Here is a 17,760-nt window from a genome sequence, read left to right as displayed (position 1 = left end):
CCCCCTGCACTAATTCTTCAGCCACATAAAGGATAACCAGGATTATACTTACTTGGATAACCCCGGTTATGCAGGCGGCATTGTTGTACGAAAAGTTGAACAAGTTAGGTCTGCAGTTACTGGAATTTAGAAGTATGAGGTGACGTTATTGAATATTCTTAGTGAGCCTGACAGGGTAAATGCTGGGATATTTTTCCATGTGAGAGAGATTACATCGTTCTAAAGTTAAGGAGGTGCCCACTTAAGGTAGAGCGGAGGTAGATTTTCTTTGCAGATATGGAATCTCTGTAATTCTAGTCCCTAAAAACCTCCAGGCTCAATCCTTGTATGTATTAAAAGCTGAGATAGTGTTTTTTTAAAAGTCAGTGAGGAATGAAAGATGATGGAGAGTAGGTGGGAAATTGAAGTTGAGGAAAATAGGATCAGCCTATATCTCGAATGGTGGGCCTTGTTCAAGGAACCAAATGGTTTTCTCCTATTTATTATTGTCTTAGGAATAGAAAAGACAGGATTATCCATGAGAATTTTTTTTTAGGAATTCTGGCTTTGCTTATTTGAATTTTCTTCAGTGTCCATCGTAACAAATGAGATTGAGTAGTTTTGAGTTGGGAGTTTATGGACATTCACACCGAAGTACCTACGGTACTAGTAACTAAACGTCTAATTAAGCTAATTTCTTCTGCCAACATAATATATCCATTTCTCTCATTCTCTGTACATTCTTGTGCCTATCTAAGAGGCTCTTAAATGTCTTTCTCATATTTTCCTTCACTACTACCCCTGGCAATGCATTCTGGGCACCCTACACTGTCCAAAAAAAGTAATTTTGTCCCAATTATTCACTGCACCCACTTTTTTTAGCTGACTTCTTAGAGTGCTTGACTGGGTGAGAGCAGCTATCCTTAAATGATAGCCAGGTACACCTGCTGTTCCTGTGGGCTTAAAACTTAGCTCCATGATCAAACAGAACACTTCAAAAATTCACTTGAACATCCATTATATACAGCGTTTATATGTGAGTGTGCCATTATGCAACTAGTGGTTGAGAATTTTGAAGAAGCAGCCACATATTAAGTATAGTCAGTGCTGTAGATTATGGTTGTGGAGTGTTTCCAGTCTCTGAATTGTCTCTGCTTATAAAAAGTAGTTAAGTTATTTTCCTCTTGGATGTTGTAAATCAAAGATGAGGCAAAACCGGATAATCCTTTAATTGTGATCCTTTAAATGTTATCGTGGCCTTGCGCTTTTGACAAATAATTAAATAATTGACACAGTTTTGAATTGCGCCCTGTTACCAATTTAGCTCTGTGGTTTACATTATTTGAAAGCATCTAGTCTGACATTACTCAACAGGAGTGTTATCACATACTGGAAATTACCTGGCTGATTTGCATACAAGTAAAAAAAATTAAATTTTGAAATTATAAAATTAATGAATCATTCACTGTGCAAGGACTTATGAATTTGATTGAATACTATTTCCCCTAATAATCATTTGCTTGTGATTTTAAAAATGAAGCTAGTATGATAAAGCCTGCCCTGGTTATTACAGTGACCACACAAAGAGAATTATCTTTTCACAATTTTTTTGCTGATTCATGGAAGTCCAAGGTTCAGGTAGATAATACCGCTTACAAGTTTTACTTGTATCTGTAGTTTGGTCAAGGTTATCTTCAGTAAAAAAAAACACACAATATCATCTGTCCTGAAGGCCCAGCTTTTGCTTTAGATTGATAGGAAGCTGGGTTGGAATGATGGCTTTTTCTGCTGTTCATTTGGATCAGGCCTACTTTTTACTCAGTTCTGTTTAGGCAAATTTTCTCCATGAGCCTAACAAAAATATGGTGGTTCGTATCATAAAATTTAAGTTGACCGAACATCTATAGTCATTAAAGGTGAGGATTCCAGATTCGTAGTATACTTAGTGTAGAAGAAAGTGCTACCTGACAAACTTTAAGTGGTCTACCTCTAATTTTAGCAATTATAATCCTTATACTTGTGCTGCCACAAGTGGAGTAGTTGATCTGTATTTGTTCTCTTAGAGTTGTATTGTTCTTTAGAATGTTTTGATTAGATCAATTACCAAACTTGTTAAACTCAAGGCAGTAGAAATTAAATTCAGAGACAATCTGTATCTTGAATTTAAGCTCAATTGATCTTGCTTTTATTCAAATAAGTCTGTTATATCTCAACCAAAATCAATTTTTGTAGGCCAAATTCCATTAATAATTTCAACTGTATTTGTAGCTGTTCACTAATTCATTAATATACCTTGACACACTTAAGTCCTTTGCTCCTGCACATCCCTTAGTTACTCCCTATTTCAATGTGAAATTTTTCTGCTCCAAGGAGAGTGGATCCCTTGCACCCCCTCCCCTACCTCACATAAACACCCGACTTGACTCCGTGAACTCTGATTCTGGTATGGTCCTATGTAGCAGGGTTTCAACCTGAAACACTGACTCACGCCTTTTGCCTCCACAGATGGTGCTTGACCTGAGTTCTTCCAGCATTGTGTATTGTTCCAGATTCTAGTGTCTGTAGTCTCTTGTCTTCCCATCATGAAATCTACCTATCATCTTTTTGCTTTGCTTAGTTATGTCTTTATTTGCCTGTTGCTTTGTGATTCTCCTTTCTCCTAATGTGCCTCCAAAATAGAAGTTATCTGTAAACTTGGACATTCATTTGTCATTTCCCACCAGTCAGAGTATTGCCTTTTCTGTGTGACTTTGAAACAAGTTGCAAACCCATCTCACATTGCCTGCATTTTTCGTATGTTGTTCCAATTCAAAATATACCACCGCAAAAAATGAAAATAAATGAGCAAACGTGAAATTCTCCAGAAGAATAATAACTTAACTGCTGATATGCCATAATAAAATTCTGTTAATTTTTTTCTTTTTTCCCTCTTCACCTTCTAGTGTCATCGTGTATAACCACTTATAAGAAGACTCCTCCACCAGTTCCACCGCGAACCACATCTAAACCATTTATTTCAGTTACAGTCCAGAGCAGTACAGAATCGGCACAAGACACATACCTTGACAATCAGGACCACAAGAGTGACATCAACAGTCAGTCTGGTCTCAGCAATTCTTCAGACAGCTTGGATAGTGCCAGAGCTCTGAACAGTACTAAAACAGGAAGTGTCAGTGCTCTGGTTCGTGAACAGTCAGAGAGCCAACATCGAAATGCTACAGTGACAACTGAGAAGGGATCACTCATCAGTGAGGATCCAAAATTGGAAACTCCCCCAAAGAGAAAACTTTCTTCTATTGGAATACAGGTAAAGTCTGAGATAATTTACAAGTCAGAATTGCAGCAATGAATTTCTTTTTGCGAATTCAGAGAGGTGTTTTCAAGCTGTGCACTATGTAGCTAAACCAATGAAATGGGTCATGAAAAGAGGAAATGTCAGAAGCATTCAGCAGACCAGGCAACGGAATAAAAATTTCAAGTCAAAGAGCTTTCACTAGAGCTAGGAAGGAGAGAAGTTTCAAGTTGCAGAGGGAGTTGGGTGAGAGATGAAGTCTGGCCTGAGTCCCATCTATCTCTCTTTCAAATTAAAATTATTATCAAAGTACATACAGTATATGTCACCATATACAACCCTGAGATTTGTTTTCTTGAGGACTTGCGGAGTAAATCAAGGAAGGACAATAGAATCAATAAATGACCACACTAGCCTGAGCGTTCAACCAGTGTTCAGACGACAACAAACTGTGCAAATACAAAAGAGAAGGCAGTAATAATAATAATAATAAATAAATAATAACTATCGAGAATGTGAGATGAAGAGTCCTTGAAAGTAAATCTAGAGGTGGTGGGAACAGTTCACTGTTGGGGTGAGTGAAGTTATCCGTTCTGGTTTGAGAGCTTGATGGTTGAGGGGTGATAACTATTCCTGAACCTGGTGGTATAGGCCTTCAGGCTCCTGTATCACCTACTTGATGGCAGCAGCGAGAAGAGGGCATGGTCTGCATGGTGTGGTTCTTGATGATGGATGCTGCTTTCCGGCGACAGTACTCCGTGTAGATGTGCTCAGTGGTTGGGAGGGCTTAATCATGATCTAGAAGGCCATATCCACCACTTTTTGTTCAAGAGTACTGGTGTTTCCATACCAGGCCGTAGCAACAAGTCAATATACTCTCCACCACTGATCTATAGACGTTTGTCAAAGTTGTAGCTGTCATGCTGAATCTTAGCAAATTTTTTAAGGAAGTAGAGGCAATGCTGTTCTTTCCTACACCGAGGAATTTAAAGTTGCTGACCCACTCCACTTCTGATCTCCCATTGAGGACTGGCTCATGGACCTCCAGTTTCTCCTCCTGAAGTCAATAACCAGCTCCTTGGTATTGCTGACATTGAGTGAGGGGTTGTTTTTGTGGTACTACTCAGGGCAGGTTTTCAGTCTTTCTTATATACCACCTCTGATTCGGCCTACAACAGTGATGTCATCAGCAAACATGCTGTAAATGTATTGGAGCTGTGCTTCGCCTCACAGTCATAACTATGAAGTGAGTGGGGCAGTGGGCTAAGCACACAGCCTTGTGGTGCATCTGTACTGATGGAGATTGTGGAGGAGATGTTGTTGCCAATTTGAACTGACTGGGGTCTGCAAGTGAAGGAAATCGAGGATCCAATTTCACAAGGAGGTATTGAGGCCAAGGTCTTGAAGGTTATTGAATAGTTTTGAGGGATGATGGCATTAAATGCCGAGCTGTAGTCACTGAAGAGCATCCTCATGTATGCATCTTTGCTATCACACTTGTCTATGACCGCTTTTATGAAACCCGTGACAACGATAGTGTATACATTCAGATGTTCTGAATCCACCGACTCAATGCAATCCTACAGTCGCTCCTCTGCAAAACCACCTTGTTATCTTTATATCTGGAGCCTTGCTCTTTAGCTCCTCCCTGTATGCTGGTAGGAGAAGGACAACCAAGTGATCAGAATACTTGAAAAGTGAGTGGTCTAGGCATGATAGCATTCCTTATCATTGTACAGCAGTGGTTGAGTGTGTTGGGACCCCTGGTGCTGCAGGTTATATGCAGATGATAATTGGGAAGAGTTTTCTTCAAACAAGCCTGATTGAATTCCTTGACAGTGATTTGAAATGCATCAGGGTGTGCTGTTGCTTGTTTGGTAATGGCAGTATTCACCATCTCAGTGCCTGATTAATGTTGCCTTTTGGCAATATATAAACACAGTCAGGATTATGGTTGAGAACTCTTGTTAAGTAGAACAGTCAGCACTTAATTGTTAGATGTTCTAGGTCGGGGGAGCAAGAGTGCGACAAGACCGCCACATCCGAGCACCGTGGAAAGCTTATCATGAAATACAGACCCCACCTTTTGCCTTCTTTAAATCAGCAGTCCGGTCCATCCTGTGTATTAAGAATTCTTGTTTCCTGATATATTAAGAAAATGCTGGCCATGCTTTTTTAAAAATTTCCAATTTCTAATCTTCATGTATAATTTACAGTGCAAGACGTTTTTGATTCAAATTCTGTCAGATATATGGGCCTCCCACATGCCAGTTCCTGTACTTGTCTGCCACAAATGTTATGTTACAGGCATTTAAACTATTTCCTGTATAACTTTAGCTTCTCTCTGAAGGACATTGTGGAAACCACAAAGTGTAAAATGTTGAGGCATTTAATTTCTGTTTGATGTTGATTCTAGTTTTTTTCTACTCCTTCAGTTACAGCTGTTTCTTAAGAATTTATATGAATATTTTTATTTTTTTGTTTAACAAGGTGAATCTACATGACATAAACTGATTACGTAGAAAGTATTTCAATCCCATACAGATGCTTTCATTGTTTGAGTGCTTCCTTCCTGCCTGGGTGTAAAAGACATTCGTGCTGCTCCTTTTCTGCTACCATGTTATATATTTTTTTTTGTTTTGGTCCCTATCCAGTCATGAATTCCCATTGGCGCCAGGATTGAAGATTTTGACCTTGCTAATGCGGGTTCACAAATTTTAATACAGTTTGAATAGATTGGAAAAACCTGAGGCACTATGAAATTTTAGACTTTGGTTATTAAATGGTAAGAGCCAATTATACAAGAAATTATTCTTTTCATTTTTTTGTGCCAGTAATATTACTGTTCTCTGAGCAAGAGCCTGTACCTTTTTGGAATGCTATTGTAGACTCAGTGAACCAGATGGTACAATACCTTGTTTTTAGAAGCACAATAATACTGTTGTTTGATCAGTAAGTACAAAGAGGTTTTAGATGTGGATCAATGTAAAAATAGCACCATGACGAGTACATTGAAGTTCTGTGGTGACTCTTCACTTAAAAAGTCTCTTAGTAAATTTGAATTATAAAGTGTAATTTAACCCAAATTTGACTCAAAACTGGCTTGTCCTACAACATCTATTTAATTGAAGATTGGAAATCGGAGATAAAACAGCCTTGCAAGCAATTTCTTCACTGATCATTTGAACAGCGTATTAATTTTGGTAATGCACATTGATTTTTCTTTTTTTTTATATAGTTAGCAATATTTCTTTCAAATGTTAGCATAAGGATTGTCTATGGGATAGGTTCAGTTTTGCAGGATTTCCCATTCAGGTTGATTGAGGGCATCACTATTTGTCTTCGATGTTAATTACCTTCTGTGCCAAAGATCCCAGTATACCAAAGCTTATTTCCTGCTGGCCTCAAAAGTGCAAAATCCTAATATTTTCATCATCCTTCTTTTATCTTGCATTTTTCCTTGTTGCTAATTATCAAGTAAGATCTTTCTCGGTAAGGTGGTGGCATGCATGGTCACAGCGGCCTCTCCAGATCCAAACCGAAGGTACAATTCTTCACCTTTTACGTCTTTTTTTATGATCGTGGCACATTGCTGTATATTAAGAACTGCAGGTCTACTCCATTAGTGAGTTGATCAATAGGGGAGGAACTGGACTTGTTTCAAACTGTGTTGCTGTCTGCTACAGAAAGGCGTCGGAGGCAGAGCAAGGTCTAACCTTTGATTGTCTTGGATGTTATTCCTGTGATCACGAGACCCTGTTGGACATTGGTAATGTAGAGTTTTGCAAGTCTGGTTCACTGGCTTATTGGCAAGACTGAAGGCGGGAGTGCTGTGTGGCTTCGGTTAGGGTGTGGAGCAGGCCCTCATGCCGCAGGGTCACCTGTTGCAGCTGCCCAGTGGAGGTGATGCCGGACATGGTGTGGTGCAGTGGGCATCCATGCTGGATTAGTGCCTGGCCACTCCTGCTGGTGCTGTCCTCCAGTGTTCACTCGGTGAAGACAAGCAGGATTGCGTTCATCTGCAGCTGCACTAGCACATCTGTAGACATCTATCTACAAGATATGACACTTAGGGACTTAAGCTATATTATTATTTTGTGTGACTGTATGTTTACTGCTATCAAAATTATATGTGTTTTGTGCTGTGTATGAATGTTGGTACAATGTTGTCCCTGGAGGAATGCTGTTTAGTTTGACTGTATTCATATGTGGCTGTATGACAATTGAACTTGAAGATCAATGGAGCATTTTTTTAAAATCCGTTATCTTGAGATAAGTCATGCAGTCCAATTGATCTCAGTTCTTTCAAACCTTTACCTGGTCTTTGGTTTTCATTACGGTCGTGTGCTTCTAAATTTTTTTTTATCAGAAAGAACTGTACACAATGCAAAATTTCATCTTTTCTCCCCCACTGCATTGTGTATATATTTTTTAACTATGCCTACATTATAGTTATCCTGGTCAGGTCACTCGTCTGAGTGCTACTGGTATCATGTAACCCAGTACTACCTGACGCATGGTCGGGTGGTCGGCAACTAAACCGGCTCCACCACCAGGTTTGCCAGGTGAGGAGGGTGGCTAGACACCCTGCAGGACGAAAAACAAGACCTGTCAAAGGGTGGATGAACCCTCTCATAGGGTCAACAGCCAACTAGCAAACACGTGCCGTGAAGCGTGGAAAGGGCATCTCTTGCATCGAAGCTTGGTCTGGCAATTCACTGCAACAGAACTTCCCTCAGCCGTCTTGGACCCCACCATGCCGCTGGCTCTGGGAGGGGATGTCGAGGGTGGGTCTGGACCTGTGCAACCCCAACTCACCTAAAATCCACTCACGCACACGCTGTTCCTTTCGGAGGAGTGGGGTACCACCCCACTAACTGACTGAAAGGAACCATCATCATCCTATGGGATGGATAGCCAGAGAGAGAGAGAGTTGTCCAAATATAAACTTCCAAAATATAGGTATTGAAATTAAACGCTGGAAATCTGAAATAAAAGTTGAAAATGGTGAAAGATTCAGCTGATTGGGCATCATCTGGGAGGAGGGAAACAAAGTTAATGTTTCGGGTTGAAGACAAAGAATTATCAAACACTGTTCTGACAAGGGGTCTACAGCTTGACTCAAAATCTGTTTCTTTCCACAAAAGCTGCCTGTTCTGTTGAATGTTGTGCTTTTTGTGTGTAATAACTCTCTGGCAACATTGTTCATTGTTAATAATTCCATTTTAATGGTGCAAATCCAGCTACAGGTTTCCCCCACTATCCAAAAGTAGAACGTTCCTATGAAACCTTTTGTAAGCAGAAATGGTGTAAAGCGAAGAAGCAATTAAGATTGTGGCAAGAAAGCTGGGACAGGGAGGGGAAAGGGGAAAGGGAGGCATTTATATCAAATACAAAAGAGTGTTGCAGTTACTAGGATAGGTAATGGAAACAGAAGAGAGGAAATTGTGTGGACTAGGTTAAGGCTGGGGCATTGTGCATTAAACAAAACATTGAAAATGATAGGGAAACACCAGACAGGATTGTGTGAGGAATGTCAGGAAGAGGAGTCAGTAGAACATGTAGTTTTGTGTTGCAGGAAGTATGGGATACAGAGAGAGATGATGAGAAATAAATTAAGGGAGTTGGGGATGCAGGAATTGACATTTAAAGGGTTGCTGGACATGGGTGAGAGAGCACGTCCGGGTATTTTTAGCGTTTTTAAGGGGTACAGGGGTTTTTTATAGGATATGACGAATAAACAGGAATAGGATTCTAGGATGGTCAAAGATGGGAGGGTGAAGTGTAGGTTTGTATATATATGTGTGTTTGCGTGCGCGCAATTGGGTGAAGGGATTTAGAATGTATGTCTAGTGCCGGAGCAGAGGGTGGCGGTAATGCACCAATAAGCTGGATGCCAACCGCCGTAAAACAAGATACAGACAGACAGATAGAAGAAGCAATTACCATTAATTTATGTGGGAAAAATTTTTGAGCATTCCCAGACCCAAAAAATAACTTAACAAATCACACTAAATAACACATAAAACCTAAAATAACACTAACATATAGTAAAAGCAGAAATGATAATGATAAATACACAGCCTATATAAAGTAGAAATAAGGTATGTGCACTGTAGTTTCACGTATCAGAATTGGGAAGATTTAGCCAAAACTGATTTGTAGAAAACAATCGGCACGCACAGGCATGTGCACACACCTGCCCGTGCAAGGCTTCACGGTCACGGTAGTCTTTCTCGGAGTGAACACAAGTTTAAAGCAGGCGCCTTTTATCGTAAAAGCAAAAATCCTCTTTGGATTTCTTTTGGTTAGCAAAAACAGGTACTAATGTAGGTTTTTTTTAGAAGTGAAGTGGCGTAAAGCGAACTTTCGTAAAGCAGGGGACACCATGATGATACTTAACTATAAAAATGCAAACAAAAATATTGATACAAGTGGAGATCTTCCTTAATTATTTGTGAAAAATGCATTGTTCTAATATTTAGAACATAATTGTAGGAAGAGTGGAATGGACAAATATTGACTTTTGTTCGTCATTTACATGTAGCAACTTCTTGCTTTTTAGGTTGACTCTTCCCCAAACTTAACTAAGGAACAAGATTCTCAACTGATCAACAAGTTCCAGTCCATCGGAATACAAGTGGAAGACGAGTGGCAGTGAGTGTAATCGATTCATCTAAATGAATCAGTTTAACATCCTTCTTTAAACACAAATCTCTACCATGTGTGCACTTTTCGCTTCTCTTGCCAATTGACCTACCATTCATTGACCCCTGCTTGCACTGTTCTGTAGTCTAGAAATGTTTGAGAATGTATTTTTGTTTTATTTCTGGTATGAAAATTTGCTTTATTGTGTATCCATGTAATGTGGTTTCATTAGGACTGAAAGTTTAAAGTCATAATTAATGCTCATTGTCTTGTTACATAACACAGTGAATTTATAAAAATAACACATTTTCACAAATGTTATTTACACATGCTGTTGGATTCCTGACAATGTTGCTTGCTTTCCAAGACAACAGATGGTTTCTGTGAAAGCTGCAGCATATTTAACTTGGCCTTTCTAACTCCCCTTCTAGTAGCTTTTTCATTTTCTTTGCACAATAGAAGAGGAAGCCTTTCGGCTTATCAAGTCTGTAAGATGTCAAAGCATCCAAATCAATCTCATTCGTATCCTGTTCTCTTTCATCATCTTCCTTCTGATTCTACAGCCACCCACTTTTAGTAGGGGTGATTTAAAGTAGTCATCAAGCCACCCAAGCAGTACATCTTTAAATTAGACAAAAAATCTTGAACAGCAGAAGGGACCCAGGCAAAATGTAGAAACTCTGCAGAGATAACGTCCTTGGTCAGGATCAAGCCTAGACCTATGGAGCCATGTCGCACCATACTAACTGTGTGCGACTCTGCTGTTTGGCAAGTGTAATCAAAAGTAAGGAAATGAAAAGGTAACAACCAGATTAGATGAAATTAAATGATTTAGAGGGGACTTCCAACTTTCAAATTTCTAGTCTTATTCTTTCATAAGATTTTTAAAATTAGTTGACTGAAACATAGAACCTTAGCCAACATTTTTCATCATAATTCCTAGCAAAAAGTTTACAGTATTAAAATTCTGTATGTGACAAGAAAAAGGTCTCAGTTCATCGACAACTGCTCAGTCATTAGATTTTCATTTTCATCAAACTATGAACTATTGTGGCAACTCATATCAATCATCCTGGGGAATAACAATGGTTTTCTGCCCCAATAATTTTACTTTCAGGAAACTTTGTGGGAAGAGTGCACGTGTTGGTCCTGAGTGTGCTTGTAAGCTGCACAATAATTGAGTAGTATGACTATTTTATTGAAAGGTTGTAGGTAGAAAGCCATCTTTGGAACAATATTATCATGAGCTTCTGAGTTCAATGTTTGCCCCTTGAATAAAATTGGGAAAAAATTTCATCCAGAGAGTCTCATGGCTTTGGAACACATTGTGGTTGATAGAGGTGGAAGTTGTTGCCACATTATGTTGGGATGTATGCTTAACGATCCCTGGTCTGGAGGGGAGTTGGGATTAGGCTGTATACTACTTAAACTCGTATCAGCATGATGAACAAATGGCTCCTTTTCATGCAGTAGCTTTTCTGTTATCATGAGGGAGAAACAAAATACTAATGCAGACTCTTGTAGGGATATCTGTATATTTTATGATGAGTGAATGCATCTGCTTTGGTATTCTTTTATCTTTGGGTGGTATTTCGCAATAAAGACTTTTCAAGTCTGCTGTTCTGTGAAATTAGCTTGCCTGTCAGCTTGTTAACTGAAAGGAAAAGCTAAGTAATTCTAAACTTTTTGTCTCCTTACAACAGTTTAAGCCGCTCCAGCAGCATGACATCAAAACAAGAAACTGATTCTGATACACAGGAATGTAGTAATTTTATTGCTGGATCCCAGGACAAAAGCAATCAATTTTCTGATTCAACCCAGCATCATAATGTCTCAAACACCGAACCTCCTGTACGGCAGCATGCGAAAGGCTCCCAGACAAAAAATAAAGCTTTTGCTTATAGTGATAATTTAGACCCAGCCCTAGATCCATCCTCTTTACCGCCACCAGAACCGTGGTTAGAGTCTGCTAACAATCTTCCTGTCGAACCAGTTCATGCTGCTTCATGTCGTCGGGATGGCTACTGGTTCTTGAAACTGTTGCAAGCAGAGAAGGAAAGAATGGAAGGATGGTGTCATCAAATGGAGAAAGAAACCAAAGAGAATAATCTATCTGAAGAAGGTAAAATAATAGAAAAACTATATTTAACCTCCATTATTAGAAGGACAAGACAACTGAGTGCAAGTTTCTCTGCTCCCAGGATGTAATCAAGGAGCATATAAAATCATATTAATAAAACATCTTGTTAAGCTTGCAGCTCAGTTAGAACAAGCAGAAACCGTTTTGGAATGAGCATTTAAGATGTTTTTATTTCTGTATGCCTGGACAAGATCCTTCCATGGCAAATTTTTAAATGTCCTTGATAATTGGGCTTCTGGGATTAATGGAAATGAGGTCTTGCCTATAACTTCCTAAATGTGACAGCTGTTCTGTCCCTCAAGCTATTTGTCCTCTGGTGGGTTACCATGACTACTTCTACTTCATGGAAGAGTCAAGTAAATAAATAACCAGCAAAGACTGTATTTCATATTGTTTCCCCAGTGCTCAGCCAGCCTTTCCTACTGCATATGTACATAAGCAACACACACACACAATGTTGGAGGAACTCATCAGGTCAGGCAGCATCTGTGGCAATGAATAAACAGTCGATGTTTCGGGCCAAGACCCTTAGTCAGGACTGGAAAGGAAAGGGAAGAAGCCAGAATAAGAAATTGGGGGGTGGGGGGGGAGAGGAGGACAGCCTTGAAGGTGATGGGGAGTGGAGTGAGTAAGAAGCTGGGAAGTGATAAGCAGAAAAGGCAAGGGAATGGAGAAGAAGGAATTGGATAGGAAAGGAGAGTGGACCTTTGGAGAAAGGGAAAGAGGAGGGGCAACAGTGGGAAGTGATAGGCAGGTGAGGGGAAGATGTAAAAGGCCAAGAGTGGTGAAATGAAGAGGAAAGGGGGAAGGGGGAAAAATAACCAGAAGTTGAAGAAATCAGTGGTCATGCCATCGGGTTAGAGGCTGCCTAGACGGAATATAAGGTATTTCTCCTCCTACCTGAGAGTGACCTCATCATGCAGAAGAGGAGGCCGTGGACAGGACTGGGATTAGGAATTGAAATGGTTGGCTACCAGGAAATTCTGCCTTTTGTGGATGAAGCTGAGGTGCTTGACAAGGCAGCCCTCCAGTCTACGTTGAGTCTCACCAATGTAGAGGAGTCTGTACCAGGAGCACCAGGTACAGCAGACAAACGCAACAGATTCGCAGGTGAAGTGATGCCTCGTCTGGAAGGACTGTATGGGGCCCTGAATGAAGGTGAGGGAGGAGGTAAATGGCCCGGTGTAGCACTTCCGCCGCTTGCAGGGATACATGCCAGGAGGAAGATTAGTGGGGAGGGATGAACAGTCAACAGAATTACAGTGAGCCCTGTGGAAGGCAGAGTGTGGGGGGTGGGGGTGTTTGGTGGTAGGGCCCCATTGAAGATGGCGGGAATGATATGTTGGAAGCAAAGGCTCCAACCTGTGGGGTGGTAGGTGAGGACAAGAGAAACTATTCCTGTTGTGGTGGCAGGAAGATGAGGTGAATGCAGGTACAGATAAGCAAGGTACGATTAAGCTGGCTTACTGTCACTAAAATTGGCCAGAGCTATTATCTTTGATCTGGAAAGTGAGATGCCAGCTCTCTTTCACCATTTTTTCCTTTTGGACTTTGTATGAGGCACTGACTCTTTTGCTGCATATATCTATTGACTCTGACAAAGATAGATACAATGAAAAGTAAATACTTACAATCTATTGAATGGAATGATGGCTTATGTTTAAAGTACTGTAACATGTTAGAGTATGCATTTACAGGAAGCAAGGGAGACATGGCCTAAATCTGTAATTTTCATTTTAACTGTTAGACTTGCCTTTTGTGAATCTACTTATTGGAGACGTCTGATTGCGTATTCAAATACTTATTGCAAAGTCATTAAATACAAACATTTGTAAAATCACCTTTTGATAAATCTGCTTAAATATATTTGACCTTTATTCAGTTGGTATTTTCATCAAAATTCTTTTTAACTTATTGCACAAATACCTAAAATGATTTTCATAAAGAATCAATTTTCTGAAGATGTGCAACTTGTAATTTCTTTTTCTGGATGTTTCACCCTTAGAAAGTGGATATTACACTGACAGGGTGGAGATTTAGGCCCCTTTCTGACCATCTGTATATTTTGTCAATTGAATTATCTTAATATTCTCACTGCATAAAGTCATAAGTATGTATTTTTCCATAATCATGTACAAAAAATGTGCAGTTTTGTTAATAAAGAAATGGGCATTAGATTTTATCTAATGTTATTATTTAATAATATATTTTTTGAAAATATATTATTTAAGTATTCTGCAGAGTGACTTAAAATATTTCAAAGTTATTTCAGAATAATTGACAGTAATTTAAAAAAATTTAGATATAGTTATAATTACATACTTGTCAAGAAGATAATTCCCAGATGGTGTTGATGTAGTACTGGCACTGTTATTTCAGTGCTGATATATTGTTATTTGCTTAATTTTATACTATACCATTAAACATTATTTGACTTGCAACTCTGTTCACTTTCTCTAGAAGGAAGCTGGATCAGTGTCACCTCTGTCCTTGAAGTAGGTGATACCTTCAGGGTCTTAAGCGTAGGGCGCAGAACTTCTAGCTGGAGAAATGAAGAGTATTTCTGGAACTACTCTAGCTGTTTTCATCCTCTTAACGCATTGCAGGAAGTGACAGGAAGATATTTAGTATTTTAATGTATATTTGAAGCAAACAGAACAGGAAGCTATGTAGAATAGAAGGTATGTAGAACAGAATTTGGTGAGTGGTCTTCAGATATTGAAGGGGAGCAAGTAGGTGGCTTCAAATGAGGGTGTTACATTAATTTTCTTCCTTTTACTCAGTTGTTGCTTTTCTGTCTTGAACCTTGTGTAGATTTTTCTTTTATCATATATTCAATGTAAAAGTTATTTGGATATGATTGCATATGCTCTGCAAATGGAAAGTACTGTTTTTTTCCCTTCAGTCCTAGGAAAGATCCGAAGTGCAGTGGGAAGTGCACAGCTTTTGATGTCTCAGAAATTACAACAGTTCCACGGTCTCTGCGAGCAGAATCTGGTATATACATCTTACTTATCATGAATAAGTTAATGGTAATAATTGGCATGTTTTCTAATTGCCAAGTGTAGGAAAAACTGACTTAATGGTCTGTCATATACTACCTTTATTTTAGAGTGTGTTACCTACATTGGCATGTACCAAAATTGTGCATTTGTGATGTTTGTTCCTGTGCATAAATTCCATTCCTTAAATTCCACATTAAGTAGGAAAATTTTGTGTTCTTAGATAAAATTGGTTGATTTAACAGGAAATTGAGGGAATTTCTCCTTAACTATACCCAAGATGGAAATGATGGTAAATGAGCATGGATTATCATTTTAATTGTCACTCAGATATTAAATAGGTTGATCTTTTGGGGATTTTCTTTCCCATTGAAGAACAGTTGACATTTCTGTATGGCCCATTGAACATGTCGTAAAAACCGACAAACTGTATTTTTTGGGGGAGCATTCAAACTTTAATATTGCCTTCCAGAGAACAAGTGAGAAATCTTACATCAAATTCATTAATTTGTTGAGGTTCTACCACGTCTTGCCTCTCCCATCAGGGAGGAGGCTTTGTAGCATCCATGTCAGGACCATCAGACTCAAAAACAGTTACTTTCCACAAGCAGTAAGGCCAATCAACACCTCCACTCACTAACCGCCCCTCCACACCCCTCCGCTTTAACTACTTTATTTCCTGCCAGTCACCTTATGTACAGATATTCCTGTGCCTAGTAGCATCACTTTATGGACATACAATTATTCTATGTGTATAAGCTGTCTTATGTATTTATAATTATTGTGATTTTCTTTTATTATTGTGTTCTTTATCTTGTGTGGTTTTTTGTGCTGCATTGAATCCAGAGTAAGAATTATTTCGTTCTCCTTTACACTTGTGTACTGGAAATGACATTAAACAATCTTGAATCTTGAATGTAATTTGCTTAAGAGACAAAATTATTAAGAGAAATGATTGGTCGTTCTGTATGTGTCTGTCTTATCATTTAAAACTGTTGTATTTTAACTGTAGCAGAATTGAATTTGGTCGAGATTATTTCTATGCCCATTCAAATACAAAGAATGAATTGTGTAGGTGATACTTTATAAAATTAGCTGTCAGTTTAAGAATATGATTTCATTGGGTTTGCAATCACTGTAAGCACTGACTTTAGGCCAGGGTTGAACTGGTTACCCCCTTTGAGATAGTTCTTTTCTGTAGTTTGATCTGGTGGTTGCTGATCTCTGACATGGCTGCCTTTGCCTCTATTCCTTCATAGCTATTGTTCCAAAAGCACTTCAGTGCAAATGTAAATGAAAATTAATCATTGACTTAGTGTCAACTGTCTTTTAGAGAATTTAACTGCTAGAAGAAAAACAAATGCTGGAAGTATTCAATAAGTCAGGTAAAATCTATGTAGAGAATAAAGTTAATGGTTTTTTCTCAGGAACCTTTCTTCAGAGCTTATGTATAATTAGGTTTTAAACTCACTTTAAGATGAGGAAAAATGAAGATTGTAAATATCAAATATCAAAGATTGGGTGAAGACAGAGAGATTGAATAACACAAATGGTTGGTAGTGGCAGGTTAGGGAGGGTGCTGAGGGTTTGTAAGTGTCTAAAGCAGATCTTTAAGAGGAAAGAAGGAGGAATTATGTTGCAAGTTTAGAATGCACTGCCTGAGAGGGTAATGGACACAGACTCTATTAATATTTAAATATCTAGACAAACACTTGAATTATCAAAGACATTGAAGGGTACACACCAATGGGTTGTTTCTCTGCTACATGACGATATAATACGTTCTCTTCTGTCAGGGCGTATTGCAGTCTTGACTTTTGTCTTAGTTTTACTTTGGTATCCTTTGACCTTTTGGGTTTGCCCAGTCTTTCATTAATACACATTGACCAAGCAAAAAAAAATAGTTTAATCTGATGTTAACTTCTACTTAACTGCCACATTAGGTTATTTGGTCTCAGCCTATCAGAGAGATTTCTTTCATTCTAGCCATCTGTCAGCAATCTTAAAACTTTCTCGCTCCCAGTTCTGACCTCAAAGTTTAATAGTTTCTCTCTCTACAGACGGTGCCTGAACTGCTAAGTGTTTCCAATATTTTCTATTTTTTTAATTGCTAAATTCATTATTGTAACATGCCAAGTCAGACAAGTGGACGTCCGAGGCGTCTAGGGGCGACTTGAGTAGCAGCAGTACTCTCAATGGATACTATTAAATATTCTCTTTTCAGCCTGATACAGCTGAAAAGCACAACTGCTTCCAAGATCAGTACAGTCAACAAAGATGTCTTAGTGCATTTAAATGAAGTATCACTGCTTAAAATTGATGGAAACAACACTGATTGTGGATGGAAACATCCACGTAGGATTCTACGGAGGAAGTGTGGCTGTAGACCGGGGGTACGAGTGCTTTTAAGGAAACGGAGTTTTAAGCACCCAGTACCAACTAACCTGCTGGCAAACGTGCAGTCTCTGGTGAATAAAATTGAAGATCTCAGAGCTGGGGTGCTGAATCAGAGGGACATTCGGACCGCGTGTATCCTTTGTTTCATGGAATCCTGGTTAACCCCCTCCGTGCCAGATGCAGCGATTTAGATTGATGGGTTTACTATACGCTGTCAGGATAGATCTATAGAGTCTCTCCATAGCAGAGGTGGAGGAGTATGCCTCATGATCAACTCTTCTTGGTGCACAGATATATCAGTG

General features: G+C 39.1%; 1 protein-coding gene across 5 annotated transcripts in view; it reads left to right on the top strand.

The window, feature by feature from the left end:
* The window catches only part of LOC134342751 (disks large-associated protein 4-like), a 772,967-nt gene that overhangs the window by 744,038 nt on the left and 11,169 nt on the right, over nt 1–17,760 (top strand). For all 5 annotated transcript variants that reach the window (XM_063041264.1, XM_063041263.1, XM_063041265.1 and 2 more), the window contains 4 exons: nt 2,922–3,286; nt 9,837–9,928; nt 11,623–12,041; nt 14,965–15,056. In XM_063041264.1, the coding sequence (XP_062897334.1) occupies nt 2,922–3,286; nt 9,837–9,928; nt 11,623–12,041; nt 14,965–15,056 (968 nt within the window). The remainder of the gene's footprint in view (nt 1–2,921; nt 3,287–9,836; nt 9,929–11,622; nt 12,042–14,964; nt 15,057–17,760) is intronic.

This window comes from Mobula hypostoma, chromosome 2 (genome assembly GCF_963921235.1).
Source record: "Mobula hypostoma chromosome 2, sMobHyp1.1, whole genome shotgun sequence".
Lineage (NCBI taxonomy): Eukaryota > Metazoa > Chordata > Chondrichthyes > Myliobatiformes > Myliobatidae > Mobula > Mobula hypostoma.
Note: the sequence above shows the minus strand (reverse complement) of the source record. Positions and strands in the feature narration are given on the sequence as shown.